This window comes from Salvelinus fontinalis, chromosome 14, assembly GCF_029448725.1.
Source record: "Salvelinus fontinalis isolate EN_2023a chromosome 14, ASM2944872v1, whole genome shotgun sequence".
Taxonomy (NCBI): domain Eukaryota; kingdom Metazoa; phylum Chordata; class Actinopteri; order Salmoniformes; family Salmonidae; genus Salvelinus; species Salvelinus fontinalis.
In genome coordinates, this window is record NC_074678.1 from 8924947 (window position 1) to 8948962 (window position 24016).

A 24016-nucleotide genomic window follows, 5' to 3' on the forward strand; every position below is an offset into this window, starting at 1 on the left:
ATATCTGATGGCAAACCCATAGTCTGAGTTACATGACCGTAAAAGAACCCGACCTGTACACAATGGCACGTTACTGTAACCCAGAGGCTCTGGTCAAAAGTAGTGCACTATATAGGAAATAGTGGCACGTTACTGTAACCCAGAGGCTCTGGTCAAAAGTAGTGCACTATATAGGAAATAGTGGCACGTTACTGTAACCCAGAGGCTCTGGTCAAAAGTAGTGCACTATATAGGAAATAGTGGCACGTTACTGTAACCCAGAGGCTCTGGTCAAAAGTAGTGCACTATATAGGAAATAGTGGCACGTTACTGTAACCCAGAGGCTCTGGTCAAAAGTAGTGCACTATATAGGAAATAGGGATGTCATTTGTTACACACCGGTGTCCACCCGTAACAGTTTAACTTTACGTCGTCCCCTCGCCCCGACACGGGCGCGAACCAGGGACCTTCTGCACACATCAACAACGGTCACCCACGAAGCACGGTCGTTACCCATCGCTCCACAAAAGCCACGGCCCTTGCAGAGCAAAGGGCAACACTACTTCTAGGTTTCAGAGCAAGTGACGTAACTGATTGAAACGCTAGTAGCGCGTACCCGCTAACTGGCTAGCCATTTCACATCCGTTACACGTGCATGTTGTGTCATCCTCACTTATAGGCAGAGTGCTCAGGAACTCACAAGTACACCGTAAATACATACAGAAGAAGAGGACAGCATCAGGTTTGAAGTGGAAACTGCAACTCCCATACAGTTATTTAATAACTACTAAGACAGTCTATAACCTCAGTCTACTGTAGGGTGTTATTTAATAACCACTAAGACAGTCTATAACCTCAGTCTACTGTAGAGAGTGTTATTTAATAACCACTAAGACAGTCTATAACCTCAGTCTACTGTAGATAGTGTTATTTAATAACCACTAAGACAGTCTATAACCTCAGTCTACTGTAGAGAGTGTTATTTAATAACCACTAAGACAGTCTATAACCTCAGTCTACTCTGTACAGAGTGTAAGTACATAGAATAAAAAAAGACACATTTTATATATATATATATGTAACAATTTATTAATTTACAGTCCTAAAGTGAAGATACAGTGAAATGTATAAATAACACAAAGGCCATGAGATATTTTAGGTGAGAACAGTTGTCTTCACAGGCTAACACATACATTTGTAGACACTGATGACTAACCTCAGTGTCAAACATAACTTTTTGCTAGAAAGTCGGTAAGAGATTTATCCGATATATAAATTTTGAAATGAATGGCTAGATTTATTTTTTTATTTTTTTTATTTTGGTAATAGGACGACAAAAGAAATGTTAAATGGAGATTACATGAGGAAATATACAGTAAATACATTTGATTGTAACATGAATTAACATTGAAGATACACTTTAATTAGTGAGAATAAGATTGTATTATCGTAATAATAACCTTGCCCAAAAGCATATTAGCCATTACTAAGCATGATTTTAAAGAGTTAACAAGGCATGCATTCCCTCCTTTAATTTAAAAAAAATAATAATAATGTTTTACGCAAAATAGTGTATAACTAGAATTACAACTGGGATGGCATTGATTTGGTCTTTACCAGCACTTTGGCAGGGTTGAAAACAGCTCCAACTGAAGAGAGACGATGATGAAACAAACAAATTGATTTCCCAAAGTCAAAGTTACAGTCCCGTATGGACAGGAGGAGGCAGTATAGAACAAAGTTACAGTCCCGTATAGACAGGAGGAGGCAGTATAGAACAAAGTTACAGTCCTGTATAGACAGGAGAGGCAGTATAGAACAAAGTTACAGTCCCGTATAGACAGGAGGAGGCAGTATAGAACAAAGTTACAGTCCCGTATAGACAGGAGGAGGCAGTATAGAACAAAGTTACAGTCCCGTATGGACAGGAGGAGGCAGTATAGAACAAAGTTACAGTCCCGTATAGACAGGAGGAGGCAGTATAGAACAAAGTTACAGTCCCGTGTGGACAGGAGGAGGCAGTATAGAACAAAGTTACAGTCCCGTATAGACAGGAGGCAGAATAGAACAAAGTTACAGTCCCATATAGACAGGAGGAGGCAGTATAGAACAAAGTTACAGTCCCGTATGGACAGGAGGAGGCAGTATAGAACAAAGTTACAGTCCCGTATGGACAGGAGGAGGCAGTATAGAACAAAGTTACAGTCCCGTGTGGACAGGAGGAGGCAGTATAGAACAAAGATACAGTCCCATATAGACAGGAGGAGGCAGTATAGAACAAAGTTACAGTCCCGTATGAACAGGAACGGCAGTATAAAAATAAGAATTGAGATGGCAGAGGCTTGAGTGAAAACAGGTAGAAAAATGTATTAAAAAAATAGCTTAAAAATAAGTCTGTCAGATAAAGTTCAAATTTCAGATGATTCCACCTCCAAGCTTCTCAGAACTCAGACTTGATGCTGACAGAGCTCTCGTGTGTCCCCTTCAGCTCTCCTGCACTGGTGGCCCCTGATCCCCCGGCCCTGTCTCTCAAGAACAGCCTCCTCACCGTTCCCCGGAACTTCTCGGCCCCAAACAGGTATACCAGAGGATCCAGGCCCCCGTTCAGACAGGTGAGGGAGGAGGTGACGCGGTTGGCCAGCGACAGACCCCGCCTGGTCTGGCAGGAGACATCTGGGTGGGCGTACCCCAGGATGAACGTGGCTCTGGAGGCGTGGTACGGCAGGAAGCACACCACATAGATCAGCATGACCAGGCCGATGGTCCTCAGGGCTCGCAGCTTCAGCTGGGGCTCCATTCGGGATCCTTTCCTCAGGCTGTGGATGATGAGCAGGTAGCAGGACAGCGTGGAGAGGAAAGGAGGGGTGAAGGCTACGGCTAAAGAGACGAGGGCATTACGAGAGGCTTTCTCCCTGTACAGCTGCAGACACACCGTCATCCCGTCCACCTCCGCAGTCTGGCGGGTGACCAGCAGGGGCGCCATGGAGACAGTGACCAGCGCCCACAGGGAGAAACTGATGGTGTGGGCGTAGCGGGCACGCCGGATCTTCAGTGACCTCACGGCGTGCACCACGGCCAGGTAGCGGTCCCCAGCTACGCACGCCAAGAAGTAGAGACTCGCGTACATGTTGACATAGAACAGGAAGCCGGCGACTCGACACGGAACCTCGCCGAACGGCCAGTGGCCCCCCGTGAGGTGGTATGTGGCGCGGAGCGGCAGGATTATGACGTAGGAGAGGTCGGCCACAGCCAGATGCAACAGGAAGACGTTAGCGGGAGAGGATGTGCCGCGCTGCCGGGAGAATATCCAGAGGGCCAAGGCGTTACCTGTTGTGGTGAAAGAACGAGACTTGTACTGATCTCGTTTATTAGATCTCAAACTCCTTATCTCAACTAGGGTGGATGAAGAGGATATCTCAACTTGGGTGGATGAAGAGGATATCTCAACTAGGGTGGAGGAAGAGGATATCTCAACTAGGGTGGATGAAGAGGATGTCTCAACTAGGGTGGAGGAAGAGGATATCTCAACTAGGGTGGATGAAGAAGATATCTCAACTAGGGTGGAGGAAGAGGATATCTCAACTAGGGTGGATGAAGAGGATATCTCAACTAGGGTGGAGAAAGAGGATATCTCAACTAGGGTGGAGGAAGAGGATATCTCAACTAGGGTGGAGAAAGAAGGATATCTCAACTAGGGTGGAGGAAGAGGATATCTCAACTGGGGTGGATGAAGAGGATATCTCAACTAGGGTGGAGGAAGAAGGATATCTCAACTAGGGTGGAGGAAGAGGATATCTCAACTAGGGTGGAGGAAGAGGATATCTCAACTAGGGTGGAGGAAGAGGATATCTCAACTAGGGTGGATGAAGAGGATGTCTCAACTAGGGTGGAGGAAGAGGATATCTCAACTAGGGTGGATGAAGAGGATATCTCAACTAGGGTGGATGAAGATGATATCTCAACTAGGGTGGAGGAAGAGGATATCTCAACTAGGGTGGATGAAGAGGATATCTCAACTAGGGTGGAGGAAGAGGATATCTCAACTAGGGTGGAGGAAGAAGGATATCTCAACTAGGGTGGAGGAAGAGGATATCTCAACTAGGGTGTAGGAAGAGGATATCTCAACTAGGGTGGAGGAAGAGGATATCTCAACTAGGGTGGAGGAAGAGGATATCTCAACTAGGGTGGATGAAGAGGATATCTCAACTAGGGTGGAGGAAGAGGATATCTCAACTAGGGTGAATGAAGAGGATATCTCAATTAGGGTGGAGGAAGAGGATATCTCAACTAGGGTGGATGAAGATGATATCTCAACTAGGGTGGAGGAAGAGGATATCTCAACTAGGGTGGAGGAAGAGGATATCTCAACTAGGGTGGATGAAGAAGGATACCTCAACTAGGGTGGAGGAAGAGGATATCTCAACTAGGGTGGAGGAAGAGGATATCTCAACTAGGGTGGATGAAGAGGATATCTCAACTAGGGTGGATGAAGAGGATATCTCAACTAGGGTGGAGAAAGAGGATATCTCAACTAGGGTGGATGAAGAGGATATCTCAACTAGGGTGGATGAAGAGGATATCTCAACTAGGGTGGATGAAGAGGATATCTCAACTAGGGTGGATGAAGAGGATATCTCAACTAGGGTGCATGAAGAGGATATCTCAACTAGGGTGGATGAAGAGGATATCTCAACTAGGGTGGAGGAAGAGGATATCTCAACTAGGGTGGATGAAGAGGATATCTCAACTGGGGTGGATGAAGAGGATATCTCAACTAGGGTGGATGAAGAGGATATCTCAACTTGGGTGGATGAAGAGGATATCTCAACTAGGGTGGAGGAAGAGGATATCTCAACTAGGGTGGAGGAAGAGGATATCTCAACTAGGGTGGATGAAGAGGATATCTCAACTAGGGTGGATGAAGAGGATATCTCAACTAGGGTGGATGAAGAGGATATCTCAACTAGGGTGGAAGAAGAAGGATATCTCAACTAGGGTGGAGGAAGAGGATATCTCAACTAGGGTGGAGGAAGAGGATATCTCAACTAGGGTGGAGGAAAAGGATATCTCAACTAGGGTGGAGGAAGAGGATATCTCAACTAGGGTGGAGGAAGAGGATATCTCAACTAGGGTGGAGGAAGAGGATATCTCAACTAGGGTGGATGAAGAGGATATCTCAACTAGGGTGGAGGAGGAGGATATCTCAACTAGGGTGGATGAAGAGGATATCTCAACTAGGGTGGATGAAGAGGATATCTCAACTAGGGTGGATGAAGAGGATATCTCAACTAGGGTGGAGGAAGAAGGATATCTCAACTAGGGTGGAGGAAGAGGATATCTCAACTAGGGTGGAGGAAGAGGATATCTCAACTAGGGTGGAGGAAGAGGATATCTCAACTAGGGTGGAGGAAGAGGATATCTCAACTAGGGTGGATGAAGAGGATGTCTCAACTAGGGTGGAGGAAGAGGATATCTCAACTAGGGTGGATGAAGAGGATATCTCAACTAGGGTGGATGAAGATGATATCTCAACTAGGGTGGAGGAAGAGGATATCTCAACTAGGGTGGATGAAGAGGATATCTCAACTAGGGTGGAGGAAGAGGATATCTCAACTAGGGTGGAGGAAGAAGGATATCTCAACTAGGGTGGAGGAAGAGGATATCTCAACTAGGGTGTAGGAAGAGGATATCTCAACTAGGGTGGAGGAAGAGGATATCTCAACAAGTTGGAGGAAGAGGATATCTCAACTAGGGTGGATGAAGAGGATATCTCAACTAGGGTGGAGGAAGAGGATATCTCAACTAGGGTGAATGAAGAGGATATCTCAATTAGGGTGGAGGAAGAGGATATCTCAACTAGGGTGGATGAAGATGATATCTCAACTAGGGTGGAGGAAGAGGATATCTCAACTAGGGTGGAGGAAGAGGATATCTCAACTAGGGTGGATGAAGAAGGATACCTCAACTAGGGTGGAGGAAGAGGATATCTCAACTAGGGTGGAGGAAGAGGATATCTCAACTAGGGTGGATGAAGAGGATATCTCAACTAGGGTGGAGGAAGAGGATATCTCAACTAGGGTGGAGAAAGAGGATATCTCAACTAGGGTGGATGAAGAGGATATCTCAACTAGGGTGGATGAAGAGGATATCTCAACTAGGGTGGATGAAGAGGATATCTCAACTAGGGTGGATGAAGAGGATATCTCAACTAGGGTGCATGAAGAGGATATCTCAACTAGGGTGGATGAAGAGGATATCTCAACTAGGGTGGAGGAAGAGGATATCTCAACTAGGGTGGATGAAGAGGATATCTCAACTAGGGTGGATGAAGAGGATATCTCAACTAGGGTGGATGAAGAGGATATCTCAACTTGGGTGGATGAAGAGGATATCTCAACTAGGGTGGAGGAAGAGGATATCTCAACTAGGGTGGAGGAAGAGGATATCTCAACTAGGGTGGATGAAGAGGATATCTCAACTAGGGTGGATGAAGAGGATATCTCAACTAGGGTGGATGAAGAGGATATCTCAACTAGGGTGGAAGAAGAAGGATATCTCAACTAGGGTGGAGGAAGAGGATATCTCAACTAGGGTGGAGGAAGAGGATATCTCAACTAGGGTGGAGGAAGAGGATATCTCAACTAGGGTGGAGGAAGAGGATATCTCAACTAGGGTGGAGGAAGAGGATATCTCAACTAGGGTGGAGGAAGAGGATATCTCAACTAGGGTGGATGAAGAGGATATCTCAACTAGGGTGGAGGAGGAGGATATCTCAACTAGGGTGGATGAAGAGGATATCTCAACTAGGGTGGATGAAGAGGATATCTCAACTAGGGTGGATGAAGAGGATATCTCAACTAGGGTGGAGGAAGAAGGATATCTCAACTAGGGTGGAGGAAGAGGATATCTCAACTAGGGTGGAGGAAGAGGATATCTCAACTAGGGTGGAGGAAGAGGATATCTCAACTAGGGTGGAGGAAGAGGATATCTCAACTAGGGTGGAGGAAGAGGATAGCTCAACTAGGGTGGAGGAAGAGGATATCTCAACTAGGGTGGAGGAAGAGGATATCTCAACTAGGGTGGATGAAGAGGATATCTCAACTAGGGTGGAGAAAGAAGGATATCTCAACTCGGGTGGATGAAGAGGATATCTCAACTAGGGTGGAGGAAGAAGGATATCTCAACTAGGGTGGATGAAGAAGGATATCTCAACTAGGGTGGATGAAGAGGATATCTCAACTAGGGTGGAGGAAGAGGATATCTCAACTAGGGTGGAGGAAGAAGGATATCTCAACTAGGGTGGAGGAAGAGGATATCTCAACTAGGGTGGAGGAAGATGATTTCTCAACTAGGGTGGATGAAGAGGATATCTCAACTAGGGTGGATGAAGAGGATATCAAAAACTAGGGTGGAGGAAGAGGATATTTCAACTAGGGTGGAGGAAGAGGATATCTCAACGAGGGTGGATGAAGAGGATATCTCAACTAGGGTGGAGGAAGAGGATATCTCAACTAGGGTGGAGGAAGAAGGATATCTCAACTAGGGTGGAGGAAGAGGATATCTCAACTAGGGGGAAGGAAGAGGATATCTCAACTAGGGTGTAGGAAGAAGGATATCTCAACTAGGGTGGAGGAAGAGGATATCTCAACTAGGGTGGAGGAAGAGGATATCTCAACTAGGGTGGAGGAAGGGGATATCTCAACTAGGGTAGAGGAAGAGGATATCTCAACTAGGGTGGAGGAAGAGGATATCTCAACTAGGGTGGAGGAAGAAGGATATCTCAACTAGGGTGGATGAAGAAGGATATCTCAACTAGGGTGGATGAAGAGGATAACTCAACTAGGGTGGAGGAAGAGGATATCTCAACTAGGTTGGAGGAAGAAGGACATCTCAACTAGGGTGGAGGAAGAGGATATCTCAACTAGGGTGGAGGAAGAGGATATCTCAACTAGGGTGGATGAAGAGGATATCTCAACTAGGGTGGATGAAGAGGATATCACAACTAGGGTGGAGGAAGAGGATATCTCAACTAGGGTGAAGGAAGAAGGATATCTCAACTAGGGTGGAGGAAGAGGATATCTCAACTAGGGTGGAGGAAGAGGATATCTCAACTAGGGTGGATGAAGAGGATATCTCAACTACGGTGGAGGAAGAGGATATCTCAACTAGGGTGGAGGAAGAGGATATCTCAACTAGGGTGGAGGAAGGGGATATCTCAACTAGGGTGGAGGAAGAGGATATCTCAACTAGGGTAGAGGAAGAGGATATCTCAACTAGGGTGGAGGAAGAGGATATCTCAACTAGGGTGGAGGAAGAGGATATCTCAAGTAGGTTGGATGAAGAGTATATGTCAACTAGGGTGGAGGAAGAGGATATGTCAACTAGGGTGGAGGAAGAAGGATATCTCAACTTGGGTGGAGGAAGAGGATATCTCAACTAGGGTGGAGGAAGAGGATATCTCAACTAGGGTGGAGGAAGAGGATATCTCAACTAGGGTGGAGGAAGAGGATATCTCAACTAGGGTGGAGGAAGAGGATAGCTCAACTAGGGTGGAGGAAGAGGATATCTCAACTAGGGTGGAGGAAGAGGATATCTCAACTGGGGTGGATGAAGAGGATATCTCAACTAGGGTGGAGAAAGAAGGATATCTCAACTCGGGTGGATGAAGAGGATATCTCAACTAGGGTGGAGGAAGAAGGATATCTCAACTAGGGTGGATGAAGAAGGATATCTCAACTAGGGTGGAGGAAGAGGATATCTCAACTAGGGTGGAGGAAGAGGATATCTCAACTAGGGTGGAGGAAGAAGGATATCTCAACTAGGGTGGAGGAAGATGATTTCTCAACTAGGGTGGATGAAGAGGATATCTCAACTAGGGTGGATGAAGAGGATATCATAAACTAGGGTGGAGGAAGAGGATATCTCAACTAGGGTGGAGGAAGAGGATATCTCAACGAGGGTGGATGAAGAGGATATCTCAACTAGGGTGGAGGAAGAGGATATCTCAACTAGGGTGGAGGAAGAAGGATATCTCAACTAGGGTGGAGGAAGAGGATATCTCAACTAGGGGGAAGGAAGAGGATATCTCAACTAGGGTGGAGGAAGAAGGATATCTCAACTAGGGTGGAGGAAGAGGATATCTCAACTAGGGTGGAGGAAGAGGATATCTCAACTAGGGTGGAGGAAGGGGATATCTCAACTAGGGTGGAGGAAGAGGATATCTCAACTAGGGTAGAGGAAGAGGATATCTCAACTAGGGTGGAGGAAGAGGATATCTCAACTAGGGTGGAGGAAGAGGATATCTCAAGTAGGTTGGATGAAGAGTATATGTCAACTAGGGTGGAGGAAGAGGATATGTCAACTAGGGTGGAGGAAGAAGGATATCTCAACTTGGGTGGAGGAAGAGGATATCTCAACTAGGGTGGAGGAAGAGGATATCTCAACTAGGGTGGAGGAAGAGGATATCTCAACTAGGGTGGAGGAAGAGGATATCTCAACTAGGGTGGAGGAAGAGGATAGCTCAACTAGGGTGGAGGAAGAGGATATCTCAACTAGGGTGGAGGAAGAGGATATCTCAACTGGGGTGGATGAAGAGGATATCTCAACTAGGGTGGAGAAAGAAGGATATCTCAACTCGGGTGGATGAAGAGGATATCTCAACTAGGGTGGAGGAAGAAGGATATCTCAACTAGGGTGGAGGAAGAAGGATATCTCAACTAGGGTGGAGGAAGAGGATATCTCAACTAGGGTGGAGGAAGAGGATATCTCAACTAGGGTGGAGGAAGAAGGATATCTCAACTAGGGTGGAGGAAGATGATTTCTCAACTAGGGTGGATGAAGAGGATATCTCAACTAGGGTGGATGAAGAGGATATCATAAACTAGGGTGGAGGAAGAGGATATCTCAACTAGGGTGGAGGAAGAGGATATCTCAACGAGGGTGGATGAAGAGGATATCTCAACTAGGGTGGAGGAAGAGGATATCTCAACTAGGGTGGAGGAAGAAGGATATCTCAACTAGGGTGGAGGAAGAGGATATCTCAACTAGGGGGAAGGAAGAGGATATCTCAACTAGGGTGGAGGAAGAAGGATATCTCAACTAGGGTGGAGGAAGAGGATATCTCAACTAGGGTGGAGGAAGAGGATATCTCAACTAGGGTGGAGGAAGGGGATATCTCAACTAGGGTGGAGGAAGAGGATATCTCAACTAGGGTAGAGGAAGAGGATATCTCAACTAGGGTGGAGGAAGAGGATATCTCAACTAGGGTGGAGGAAGAAGGATATCTCAACTAGGGTGGATGAAGAAGGATATCTCAACTAGGGTGGATGAAGAGGATAACTCAACTAGGGTGGAGGAAGAGCATATCTCAACTAGGTTGGAGGAAGAAGGACATCTCAACTAGGGTGGAGGAAGAGGATATCTCAACTAGGGTGGAGGAAGAGGATATCTCAACTAGGGTGGAGGAAGAGGATATCTCAACTAGGGTGGATGAAGAGGATATCACAACTAGGGTGGAGGAAGAGGATATCTCAACTAGGGTGGAGGAAGAAGGATATCTCAACTAGGGTGGAGGAAGAGGATATCTCAACTAGGGTGGAGGAAGAGGATATCTCAACTAGGGTGGATGAAGAGGATATCTCAGCTACGGTGGAGGAAGAGGATATCTCAACTAGGGTGGAGGAAGAGGATATCTCAACTAGGGTGGAGGAAGGGGATATCTCAACTAGGGTGGAGGAAGAGGATATCTCAACTAGGGTAGAGGAAGAGGATATCTCAACTAGGGTGGAGGAAGAGGATATCTCAACTAGGGTGGAGGAAGAGGATATCTCAAGTAGGGTGGATGAAGAGTATATGTCAACTAGGGTGGAGGAAGAGGATATGTCAACTAGGGTGGAGGAAGAAGGATATCTCAACTTGGGTGGAGGAAGAGGATATCTCAACTAGGGTGGATGAAGAGGATATCTCAACTAGGGTGGAGGAAGAGGATATCTCAACTAGGGTGGAGGAAGAGGATATCTCAACTAGGGTGGAGGAAGAGGATAGCTCAACTAGGGTGGAGGAAGAGGATATCTCAACTAGGGTGGAGGAAGAGGATATCTCAACTGGGTTGGATGAAGAGGATATCTCAACTAGGGTGGAGAAAGAAGGATATCTCAACTCGGGTGGATGAAGAGGATATCTCAACTAGGGTGCATGAAGAGGATATCTCAACTAGGGTGGATGAAGAGGATATCTCAACTAGGGTGGAGGAAGAGGATATCTCAACTAGGGTGGATGAAGAGGATATCTCAACTAGGGTGGATGAAGAGGATATCTCAACTAGGGTGGATGAAGAGGATATCTCAACTTGGGTGGATGAAGAGGATATCTCAACTAGGGTGGAGGAAGAGGATATCTCAACTAGGGTGGAGGAAGAGGATATCTCAACTAGGGTGGAGGAAGAGGATATCTCAACTAGGGTGGAGGAAGAGGATATCTCAACTAGGGTGGATGAAGAGGATATCTCAACTAGGGTGGAAGAAGAAGGATATCTCAACTAGGGTGGAGGAAGAGGATATCTCAACTAGGGTGGAGGAAGAGGATATCTCAACTAGGGTGGAGGAAGAGGATATCTCAACTAGGGTGGAGGAAGAGGATATCTCAACTAGGGTGGAGGAAGAGGATATCTCAACTAGGGTGGAGGAAGAGGATATCTCAACTAGGGTGGATGAAGAGGATATCTCAACTAGGGTGGAGGAGGAGGATATCTCAACTAGGGTGGATGAAGAGGATATCTCAACTAGGGTGGATGAAGAGGATATCTCAACTAGGGTGGATGAAGAGGATATCTCAACTAGGGTGGAGGAAGAAGGATATCTCAACTAGGGTGGAGGAAGAGGATATCTCAACTAGGGTGGAGGAAGAGGATATCTCAACTAGGGTGGAGGAAGAGGATATCTCAACTAGGGTGGAGGAAGAGGATATCTCAACTAGGGTGGAGGAAGAGGATAGCTCAACTAGGGTGGAGGAAGAGGATATCTCAACTAGGGTGGAGGAAGAGGATATCTCAACTAGGGTGGATGAAGAGGATATCTCAACTAGGGTGGAGAAAGAAGGATATCTCAACTCGGGTGGATGAAGAGGATATCTCAACTAGGGTGGAGGAAGAAGGATATCTCAACTAGGGTGGATGAAGAAGGATATCTCAACTAGGGTGGATGAAGAGGATATCTCAACTAGGGTGGAGGAAGAGGATATCTCAACTAGGGTGGAGGAAGAAGGATATCTCAACTAGGGTGGAGGAAGAGGATATCTCAACTAGGGTGGAGGAAGATGATTTCTCAACTAGGGTGGATGAAGAGGATATCTCAACTAGGGTGGATGAAGAGGATATCAAAAACTAGGGTGGAGGAAGAGGATATTTCAACTAGGGTGGAGGAAGAGGATATCTCAACGAGGGTGGATGAAGAGGATATCTCAACTAGGGTGGAGGAAGAGGATATCTCAACTAGGGTGGAGGAAGAAGGATATCTCAACTAGGGTGGAGGAAGAGGATATCTCAACTAGGGGGAAGGAAGAGGATATCTCAACTAGGGTGTAGGAAGAAGGATATCTCAACTAGGGTGGAGGAAGAGGATATCTCAACTAGGGTGGAGGAAGAGGATATCTCAACTAGGGTGGAGGAAGGGGATATCTCAACTAGGGTAGAGGAAGAGGATATCTCAACTAGGGTGGAGGAAGAGGATATCTCAACTAGGGTGGAGGAAGAAGGATATCTCAACTAGGGTGGATGAAGAAGGATATCTCAACTAGGGTGGATGAAGAGGATAACTCAACTAGGGTGGAGGAAGAGGATATCTCAACTAGGTTGGAGGAAGAAGGACATCTCAACTAGGGTGGAGGAAGAGGATATCTCAACTAGGGTGGAGGAAGAGGATATCTCAACTAGGGTGGATGAAGAGGATATCTCAACTAGGGTGGATGAAGAGGATATCACAACTAGGGTGGAGGAAGAGGATATCTCAACTAGGGTGGAGGAAGAAGGATATCTCAACTAGGGTGGAGGAAGAGGATATCTCAACTAGGGTGGAGGAAGAGGATATCTCAACTAGGGTGGATGAAGAGGATATCTCAACTACGGTGGAGGAAGAGGATATCTCAACTAGGGTGGAGGAAGAGGATATCTCAACTAGGGTGGAGGAAGGGGATATCTCAACTAGGGTGGAGGAAGAGGATATCTCAACTAGGGTAGAGGAAGAGGATATCTCAACTAGGGTGGAGGAAGAGGATATCTCAACTAGGGTGGAGGAAGAGGATATCTCAAGTAGGTTGGATGAAGAGTATATGTCAACTAGGGTGGAGGAAGAGGATATGTCAACTAGGGTGGAGGAAGAAGGATATCTCAACTTGGGTGGAGGAAGAGGATATCTCAACTAGGGTGGAGGAAGAGGATATCTCAACTAGGGTGGAGGAAGAGGATATCTCAACTAGGGTGGAGGAAGAGGATATCTCAACTAGGGTGGAGGAAGAGGATAGCTCAACTAGGGTGGAGGAAGAGGATATCTCAACTAGGGTGGAGGAAGAGGATATCTCAACTGGGGTGGATGAAGAGGATATCTCAACTAGGGTGGAGAAAGAAGGATATCTCAACTCGGGTGGATGAAGAGGATATCTCAACTAGGGTGGAGGAAGAAGGATATCTCAACTAGGGTGGATGAAGAAGGATATCTCAACTAGGGTGGAGGAAGAGGATATCTCAACTAGGGTGGAGGAAGAGGATATCTCAACTAGGGTGGAGGAAGAAGGATATCTCAACTAGGGTGGAGGAAGATGATTTCTCAACTAGGGTGGATGAAGAGGATATCTCAACTAGGGTGGATGAAGAGGATATCATAAACTAGGGTGGAGGAAGAGGATATCTCAACTAGGGTGGAGGAAGAGGATATCTCAACGAGGGTGGATGAAGAGGATATCTCAACTAGGGTGGAGGAAGAGGATATCTCAACTAGGGTGGAGGAAGAAGGATATCTCAACTAGGGTGGAGGAAGAGGATATCTCAACTAGGGGGAAGGAAGAGGATATCTCAACTAGGGTGGAGGAAGAAGGATATCTCAACTAGGGTGGAGGAAGAGGATATCTCAACTAGGGTGGAGGAAGAGGATATCTCAACTAGGGTGGAGGAAGGGGATATCTCAACTAGGGTGGAGGAAGAGGATATCTCAACTAGGGTAGAGGAAGAGGATATCTCAACTAGGGTGGAGGAAGAGGATATCTCAACTAGGGTGGAGGAAGAGGATATCTCAAGTAGGTTGGATGAAGAGTATATGTCAACTAGGGTGGAGGAAGAGGATATGTCAACTAGGGTGGAGGAAGAAGGATATCTCAACTTGGGTGGAGGAAGAGGATATCTCAACTAGGGTGGAGGAAGAGGATATCTCAACTAGGGTGGAGGAAGAGGATATCTCAACTAGGGTGGAGGAAGAGGATATCTCAACTAGGGTGGAGGAAGAGGATAGCTCAACTAGGGTGGAGGAAGAGGATATCTCAACTAGGGTGGAGGAAGAGGATATCTCAACTGGGGTGGATGAAGAGGATATCTCAACTAGGGTGGAGAAAGAAGGATATCTCAACTCGGGTGGATGAAGAGGATATCTCAACTAGGGTGGAGGAAGAAGGATATCTCAACTAGGGTGGAGGAAGAAGGATATCTCAACTAGGGTGGAGGAAGAGGATATCTCAACTAGGGTGGAGGAAGAGGATATCTCAACTAGGGTGGAGGAAGAAGGATATCTCAACTAGGGTGGAGGAAGATGATTTCTCAACTAGGGTGGATGAAGAGGATATCTCAACTAGGGTGGATGAAGAGGATATCATAAACTAGGGTGGAGGAAGAGGATATCTCAACTAGTGTGGAGGAAGAGGATATCTCAACGAGGGTGGATGAAGAGGATATCTCAACTAGGGTGGAGGAAGAGGATATCTCAACTAGGGTGGAGGAAGAAGGATATCTCAACTAGGGTGGAGGAAGAGGATATCTCAACTAGGGGGAAGGAAGAGGATATCTCAACTAGGGTGGAGGAAGAAGGATATCTCAACTAGGGTGGAGGAAGAGGATATCTCAACTAGGGTGGAGGAAGAGGATATCTCAACTAGGGTGGAGGAAGGGGATATCTCAACTAGGGTGGAGGAAGAGGATATCTCAACTAGGGTAGAGGAAGAGGATATCTCAACTAGGGTGGAGGAAGAGGATATCTCAACTAGGGTGGAGGAAGAAGGATATCTCAACTAGGGTGGATGAAGAAGGATATCTCAACTAGGGTGGATGAAGAGGATAACTCAACTAGGGTGGAGGAAGAGCATATCTCAACTAGGTTGGAGGAAGAAGGACATCTCAACTAGGGTGGAGGAAGAGGATATCTCAACTAGGGTGGAGGAAGAGGATATCTCAACTAGGGTGGAGGAAGAGGATATCTCAACTAGGGTGGATGAAGAGGATATCACAACTAGGGTGGAGGAAGAGGATATCTCAACTAGGGTGGAGGAAGAAGGATATCTCAACTAGGGTGGAGGAAGAGGATATCTCAACTAGGGTGGAGGAAGAGGATATCTCAACTAGGGTGGATGAAGAGGATATCTCAGCTACGGTGGAGGAAGAGGATATCTCAACTAGGGTGGAGGAAGAGGATATCTCAACTAGGGTGGAGGAAGGGGATATCTCAACTAGGGTGGAGGAAGAGGATATCTCAACTAGGGTAGAGGAAGAGGATATCTCAACTAGGGTGGAGGAAGAGGATATCTCAACTAGGGTGGAGGAAGAGGATATCTCAAGTAGGGTGGATGAAGAGTATATGTCAACTAGGGTGGAGGAAGAGGATATGTCAACTAGGGTGGAGGAAGAAGGATATCTCAACTTGGGTGGAGGAAGAGGATATCTCAACTAGGGTGGATGAAGAGGATATCTCAACTAGGGTGGAGGAAGAGGATATCTCAACTAGGGTGGAGGAAGAGGATATCTCAACTAGGGTGGAGGAAGAGGATAGCTCAACTAGGGTGGAGGAAGAGGATATCTCAACTAGGGTGGAGGAAGAGGATATCTCAACTGGGTTGGATGAAGAGGATATCTCAACTAGGGTGGAGAAAGAAGGATATCTCAACTCGGGTGGATGAAGAGGATATCTCAACTAGGGTGGAGGAAGAAGGATATCTCAACTAGGGTGGATGAAGAAGGATATCTCAACTAGGGTGGAGGAAGAGGATATCTCAACTAGGGTGGAGGAAGAGGATATCTCAACTAGGGTGGAGGAAGAAGGATATCTCAACTAGGGTGGAGGAAGATGATTTCTCAACTAGGGTGGATGAAGAGGATATCTCAACTAGGGTGGATGAAGAGGATATCATAAACTAGGGTGGAGGAAGAGGATATCTCAACTAGGGTGGAGGAAGAGGATATCTCAACGAGGGTGGATGAAGAGGATATCTCAACTAGGGTGGAGGAAGAGGATATCTCAACTAGGGTGGAGGAAGAAGGATATCTCAACTTGGGTGGAGGAAGAGTATATCTCAACTAGGGGGAAGGAAGAGGATATCTCAACTAGGGTGGAGGAAGAAGGATATCTCAACTAGGGTGGAGGAAGAGGATATCTCAACTAGGGTGGAGGAAGAGGATATCTCAACTAGGGTGGAGGAAGGGGATATCTCAACTAGGGTGGAGGAAGAGGATATCTCAACTAGCGTGGAGGAAGAGGATATCTCAACTAGGGTGGAGGAAGAAGGATATCTCAACTAGGGTGGATGAAGAAGGATATCTCAACTAGGGTGGATGAAGAGGATAACTCAACTAGGGTGGAGGAAGAGCATATCTCAACTAGGTTGGAGGAAGAAGGACATCTCAACTAGGGTGGAGGAAGAGGATATCTCAACTAGGGTGGAGGAAGAGGATATCTCAACTAGGGTGGAGGAAGAGGATATCTCAACTAGGGTGGATGAAGAGGATATCACAACTAGGGTGGAGGAAGAGGATATCTCAACTAGGGTGGAGGAAGAAGGATATCTCAACTAGGGTGGAGGAAGAGGATATCTCAACTAGGGTGGAGGAAGAGGATATCTCAACTAGGGTGGATGAAGAGGATATCTCAGCTACGGTGGAGGAAGAGGATATCTCAACTAGGGTGGAGGAAGAGGATATCTCAACTAGGGTGGAGGAAGGGGATATCTCAACTAGGGTGGAGGAAGAGGATATCTCAACTAGGGTAGAGGAAGAGGATATCTCAACTAGGGTGGAGGAAGAGGAAATCTCAACTAGGGTGGAGGAAGAGGATATCTCAAGTAGGGTGGATGAAGAGTATATGTCAACTAAGGTGGAGGAAGAGGATATGTCATCTAGGGTGGAGGAAGAGGATATCTCAACTAGGGTGGATGAAGAGGATATCTCAACTACGGTGGAGGAAGAGGATATCTCAACTAGGGTGGAGGAAGAGGATATCTCAACTAGGGTGGAGGAAGGGGATATCTCAACTAGGGTGGAGGAAGAGGATATCTCAACTAGGGTAGAGGAAGAGGATATCTCAACTAGGGTGGAGGAAGAGGATATCTCAACTAGGGTGGAGGAAGAGGATATCTCAAGTAGGTTGGATGAAGAGTATATGTCAACTAGGGTGGAGGAAGAGGATATGTCAACTAGGGTGGAGGAAGAAGGATATCTCAACTTGGGTGGAGGAAGAGGATATCTCAACTAGGGTGGAGGAAGAGGATATCTCAACTAGGGTGGAGGAAGAGGATATCTCAACTAGGGTGGAGGAAGAGGATATCTCAACTAGGGTGGAGGAAGAGGATAGCTCAACTAGGGTGGAGGAAGAGGATATCTCAACTAGGGTGGAGGAAGAGGATATCTCAACTGGGGTGGATGAAGAGGATATCTCAACTAGGGTGGAGAAAGAAGGATATCTCAACTCGGGTGGATGAAGAGGATATCTCAACTAGGGTGGAGGAAGAAGGATATCTCAACTAGGGTGGATGAAGAAGGATATCTCAACTAGGGTGGAGGAAGAGGATATCTCAACTAGGGTGGAGGAAGAGGATATCTCAACTAGGGTGGAGGAAGAAGGATATCTCAACTAGGGTGGAGGAAGATGATTTCTCAACTAGGGTGGATGAAGAGGATATCTCAACTAGGGTGGATGAAGAGGATATCATAAACTAGGGTGGAGGAAGAGGATATCTCAACTAGGGTGGAGGAAGAGGATATCTCAACGAGGGTGGATGAAGAGGATATCTCAACTAGGGTGGAGGAAGAGGATATCTCAACTAGGGTGGAGGAAGAAGGATATCTCAACTAGGGTGGAGGAAGAGGATATCTCAACTAGGGGGAAGGAAGAGGATATCTCAACTAGGGTGGAGGAAGAAGGATATCTCAACTAGGGTGGAGGAAGAGGATATCTCAACTAGGGTGGAGGAAGAGGATATCTCAACTAGGGTGGAGGAAGGGGATATCTCAACTAGGGTGGAGGAAGAGGATATCTCAACTAGGGTAGAGGAAGAGGATATCTCAACTAGGGTGGAGGAAGAGGATATCTCAACTAGGGTGGAGGAAGAGGATATCTCAAGTAGGTTGGATGAAGAGTATATGTCAACTAGGGTGGAGGAAGAGGATATGTCAACTAGGGTGGAGGAAGAAGGATATCTCAACTTGGGTGGAGGAAGAGGATATCTCAACTAGGGTGGAGGAAGAGGATATCTCAACTAGGGTGGAGGAAGAGGATATCTCAACTAGGGTGGAGGAAGAGGATATCTCAACTAGGGTGGAGGAAGAGGATAGCTCAACTAGGGTGGAGGAAGAGGATATCTCAACTAGGGTGGAGGAAGAGGATATCTCAACTGGGGTGGATGAAGAGGATATCTCAACTAGGGTGGAGAAAGAAGGATATCTCAACTCGGGTGGATGAAGAGGATATCTCAACTAGGGTGGAGGAAGAAGGATATCTCAACTAGGGTGGATGAAGAAGGATATCTCAACTAGGGTGGAGGAAGAGGATATCTCAACTAGGGTGGAGGAAGAGGATATCTCAACTAGGGTGGAGGAAGAAGGATATCTCAACTAGGGTGGAGGAAGATGATTTCTCAACTAGGGTGGATGAAGAGGATATCTCAACTAGGGTGGATGAAGAGGATATCATAAACTAGGGTGGAGGAAGAGGATATCTCAACTAGGGTGGAGGAAGAGGATATCTCAACGAGGGTGGATGAAGAGGATATCTCAACTAGGGTGGAGGAAGAGGATATCTCAACTAGGGTGGAGGAAGAAGGATATCTCAACTAGGGTGGAGGAAGAGGATATCTCAACTAGGGGGAAGGAAGAGGATATCTCAACTAGGGTGGAGGAAGAAGGATATCTCAACTAGGGTGGAGGAAGAGGATATCTCAACTAGGGTGGAGGAAGAGGATATCTCAACTAGGGTGGAGGAAGGGGATATCTCAACTAGGGTGGAGGAAGAGGATATCTCAACTAGGGTAGAGGAAGAGGATATCTCAACTAGGGTGGAGGAAGAGGATATCTCAACTAGGGTGGAGGAAGAAGGATATCTCAACTAGGGTGGATGAAGAAGGATATCTCAACTAGGGTGGATGAAGAGGATAACTCAACTAGGGTGGAGGAAGAGCATATCTCAACTAGGTTGGAGGAAGAAGGACATCTCAACTAGGGTGGAGGAAGAGGATATCTCAACTAGGGTGGAGGAAGAGGATATCTCAACTAGGGTGGAGGAAGAGGATATCTCAACTAGGGTGGATGAAGAGGATATCACAACTAGGGTGGAGGAAGAGGATATCTCAACTAGGGTGGAGGAAGAAGGATATCTCAACTAGGGTGGAGGAAGAGGATATCTCAACTAGGGTGGAGGAAGAGGATATCTCAACTAGGGTGGATGAAGAGGATATCTCAGCTACGGTGGAGGAAGAGGATATCTCAACTAGGGTGGAGGAAGAGGATATCTCAACTAGGGTGGAGGAAGGGGATATCTCAACTAGGGTGGAGGAAGAGGATATCTCAACTGGGGTGGATGAAGAGGATATCTCAACTAGGGTGGAGAAAGAAGGATATCTCAACTCGGGTGGATGAAGAGGATATCTCAACTAGGGTGGAGGAAGAAGGATATCTCAACTAGGGTGGAGGAAGAGGATATCTCAACTAGGGGGAAGGAAGAGGATATCTCAACTAGGGTGGAGGAAGAAGGATATCTCAACTAGGGTGGAGGAAGAGGATATCTCAACTAGGGTGGAGGAAGAGGATATCTCAACTAGGGTGGAGGAAGGGGATATCTCAACTAGGGTGGAGGAAGAGGATATCTCAACTAGGGTAGAGGAAGAGGATATCTCAACTAGGGTGGAGGAAGAGGATATCTCAACTAGGGTGGAGGAAGAGGATATCTCAAGTAGGTTGGATGAAGAGTATATGTCAACTAGGGTGGAGGAAGAGGATATGTCAACTAGGGTGGAGGAAGAAGGATATCTCAACTGGGGTGGATGAAGAGGATATCTCAACTAGGGTGGAGAAAGAAGGATATCTCAACTCGGGTGGAGGAAGAGGATATCTCAACTAGGGTGGATGAAGAGGATATCTCAACTAGGGTGGAGAAAGAAGGATATCTCAACTCGGGTGGGTGAAGAGGATATCTCAACTAGGGTGGAGGAAGAAGGATATCTCAACTAGGGTGGATGAAGAAGGATATCTCAACTAGGGTGGAGGAAGAGGATATCTCAACTAGGGTGGAGGAAGAGGATATCTCAACTAGGGTGGAGGAAGAAGGATATCTCAACTAGGGTGGAGGAAGATGATTTCTCAACTAGGGTGGATGAAGAGGATATCTCAACTAGGGTGGATGAAGAGGATATCATAAACTAGGGTGGAGGAAGAGGATATCTCAACTAGGGTGGAGGAAGAGGATATCTCAACGAGGGTGGATGAAGAGGATATCTCAACTAGGGTGGAGGAAGAGGATATCTCAACTAGGGTGGAGGAAGAAGGATATCTCAACTAGGGTGGAGGAAGAGGATATCTCAACTAGGGGGAAGGAAGAGGATATCTCAACTAGGGTGGAGGAAGAAGGATATCTCAACTAGGGTGGAGGAAGAGGATATCTCAACTAGGGTGGAGGAAGAGGATATCTCAACTAGGGTGGAGGAAGGGGATATCTCAACTAGGGTGGAGGAAGAGGATATCTCAACTAGGGTAGAGGAAGAGGATATCTCAACTAGGGTGGAGGAAGAGGATATCTCAACTAGGGTGGAGGAAGAAGGATATCTCAACTAGGGTGGATGAAGAAGGATATCTCAACTAGGGTGGATGAAGAGGATAACTCAACTAGGGTGGAGGAAGAGCATATCTCAACTAGGTTGGAGGAAGAAGGACATCTCAACTAGGGTGGAGGAAGAGGATATCTCAACTAGGGTGGAGGAAGAGGATATCTCAACTAGGGTGGAGGAAGAGGATATCTCAACTAGGGTGGATGAAGAGGATATCACAACTAGGGTGGAGGAAGAGGATATCTCAACTAGGGTGGAGGAAGAAGGATATCTCAACTAGGGTGGAGGAAGAGGATATCTCAACTAGGGTGGAGGAAGAGGATATCTCAACTAGGGTGGATGAAGAGGATATCTCAGCTACGGTGGAGGAAGAGGATATCTCAACTAGGGTGGAGGAAGAGGATATCTCAACTAGGGTGGAGGAAGGGGATATCTCAACTAGGGTGGAGGAAGAGGATATCTCAACTAGGGTAGAGGAAGAGGATATCTCAACTAGGGTGGATGAAGAGGATATCTCAACTAGGGTAGAGGAAGAGGATATCTCAACTAGGGTGGAGGAAGAGGATATCTCAACTAGGGTGGGGGAAGAGGATATCTCAACTAGGGTGGAGGAAGAGGATATCTCAAGTAGGGTGGATGAAGAGTATATGTCAACTCGGGTGGAGGAAGAGGATATGTCAACTAGGGTGGAGGAAGAAGGATATCTCAACTTGGGTGGAGGAAGAGGATATCTCAACTAGGGTGGATGAAGAGGATATCTCAACTAGGGTGGAGGAAGAGGATATCTCAACTAGGGTGGAGGAAGAGGATATGTCAACTAGGGTGGAGGAAGAAGGATATCTCAACTGGGGTGGATGAAGAGGATATCTCAACTAGGGTGGAGAAAGAAGGATATCTCAACTCGGGTGGAGGAAGAGGATATCTCAACTAGGGTGGATGAAGAGGATATCTCAACTAGGGTGGAGAAAGAAGGATATCTCAACTCGGGTGGATGAAGAGGATATCTCAACTAGGGTGGAGGAAGAAGGATATCTCAACTAGGGTGGATGAAGAAGGATATCTCAACTAGGGTGGAGGAAGAGGATATCTCAACTAGGGTGGAGGAAGAGGATATCTCAACTAGGGTGGAGGAAGAAGGATATCTCAACTAGGGTGGAGGAAGATGATTTCTCAACTAGGGTGGATGAAGAGGATATCTCAACTAGGGTGGATGAAGAGGATATCATAAACTTGGGTGGAGGAAGAGGATATCTCAACTAGGGTGGAGGAAGAGGATATCTCAACGAGGGTGGATGAAGAGGATATTTTAACTAGGGTGGAGGAAGAGGATATCTCAACTAGGGTGGAGGAAGAAGGATATCTCAACTAGGGTGGAGGAAGAGGATATCTCAACTAGGGGGAAGGAAGAGGATATCTCAACTAGGGTGGAGGAAGAAGGATATCTCAACTAGGGTGGAGGAAGAGGATATCTCAACTAGGGTGGAGGAAGAGGATATCTCAACTAGGGTGGAGGAAGGGGATATCTCAACTAGGGTGGAGGAAGAGGATATCTCAACTAGGGTAGAGGAAGAGGATATCTCAACTAGGGTGGAGGAAGAGGATATCTCAACTAGGGTGGAGGAAGAAGGATATCTCAACTAGGGTGGATGAAGAAGGATATCTCAACTAGGGTGGATGAAGAGGATAACTCAACTAGGGTGGAGGAAGAGCATATCTCAACTAGGTTGGAGGAAGAAGGACATCTCAACTAGGGTGGAGGAAGAGGATATCTCAACTAGGGTGGAGGAAGAGGATATCTCAACTAGGGTGGAGGAAGAGGATATCTCAACTAGGGTGGATGAAGAGGATATCACAACTAGGGTGGAGGAAGAGGATATCTCAACTAGGGTGGAGGAAGAAGGATATCTCAACTAGGGTGGAGGAAGAGGATATCTCAACTAGGGTGGAGGAAGAGGATATCTCAACTAGGGTGGATGAAGAGGATATCTCAGCTACGGTGGAGGAAGAGGATATCTCAACTAGGGTGGAGGAAGAGGATATCTCAACTAGGGTGGAGGAAGGGGATATCTCAACTAGGGTGGAGGAAGAGGATATCTCAACTAGGGTAGAGGAAGAGGATATCTCAACTAGGGTGGATGAAGAGGATATCTCAACTAGGGTAGAGGAAGAGGATATCTCAACTAGGGTGGAGGAAGAGGATATCTCAACTAGGGTGGGGGAAGAGGATATCTCAACTAGGGTGGAGGAAGAGGATATCTCAAGTAGGGTGGATGAAGAGTATATGTCAACTCGGGTGGAGGAAGAGGATATGTCAACTAGGGTGGAGGAAGAAGGATATCTCAACTTGGGTGGAGGAAGAGGATATCTCAACTAGGGTGGATGAAGAGGATATCTCAACTAGGGTGGAGGAAGAGGATATCTCAACTAGGGTGGAGGAAGAGGATATCTCAACTAGGGTGGAGGAAGAGGATAGCTCAACTAGGGTGGAGGAAGAGGATATCTCAACTAGGGTGGAGGAAGAGGATATCTCAACTGGGTTGGATGAAGAGGATATCTCAACTAGGGTGGAGAAAGAAGGATATCTCAACTCGGGTGGATGAAGAGGATATCTCAACTAGGGTGGAGGAAGAAGGATATCTCAACTAGGGTGGATGAAGAAGGATATCTCAACTAGGGTGGAGGAAGAGGATATCTCAACTAGGGTGGAGGAAGAGGATATCTCAACTAGGGTGGAGGAAGAAGGATATCTCAACTAGGGTGG

General features: G+C 46.6%; 1 protein-coding gene across 3 annotated transcripts in view; it reads right to left on the reverse strand.

Moving 5' to 3' along the window:
- Positions 1 to 1052: 1052 nt before the first annotated feature.
- Positions 1053 to 24016, reverse strand: part of gpr17 (G protein-coupled receptor 17) — a 56937-nt gene continuing 33973 nt past the window's right edge. For all 3 annotated transcript variants that reach the window (XM_055943905.1, XM_055943907.1, XM_055943906.1), the window contains one exon: positions 1053 to 3306. In XM_055943905.1, coding sequence (XP_055799880.1) covers positions 2420 to 3306 — 887 coding nt within the window. In that variant the 3' untranslated portion in view covers positions 1053 to 2419. The remainder of the gene's footprint in view (positions 3307 to 24016) is intronic.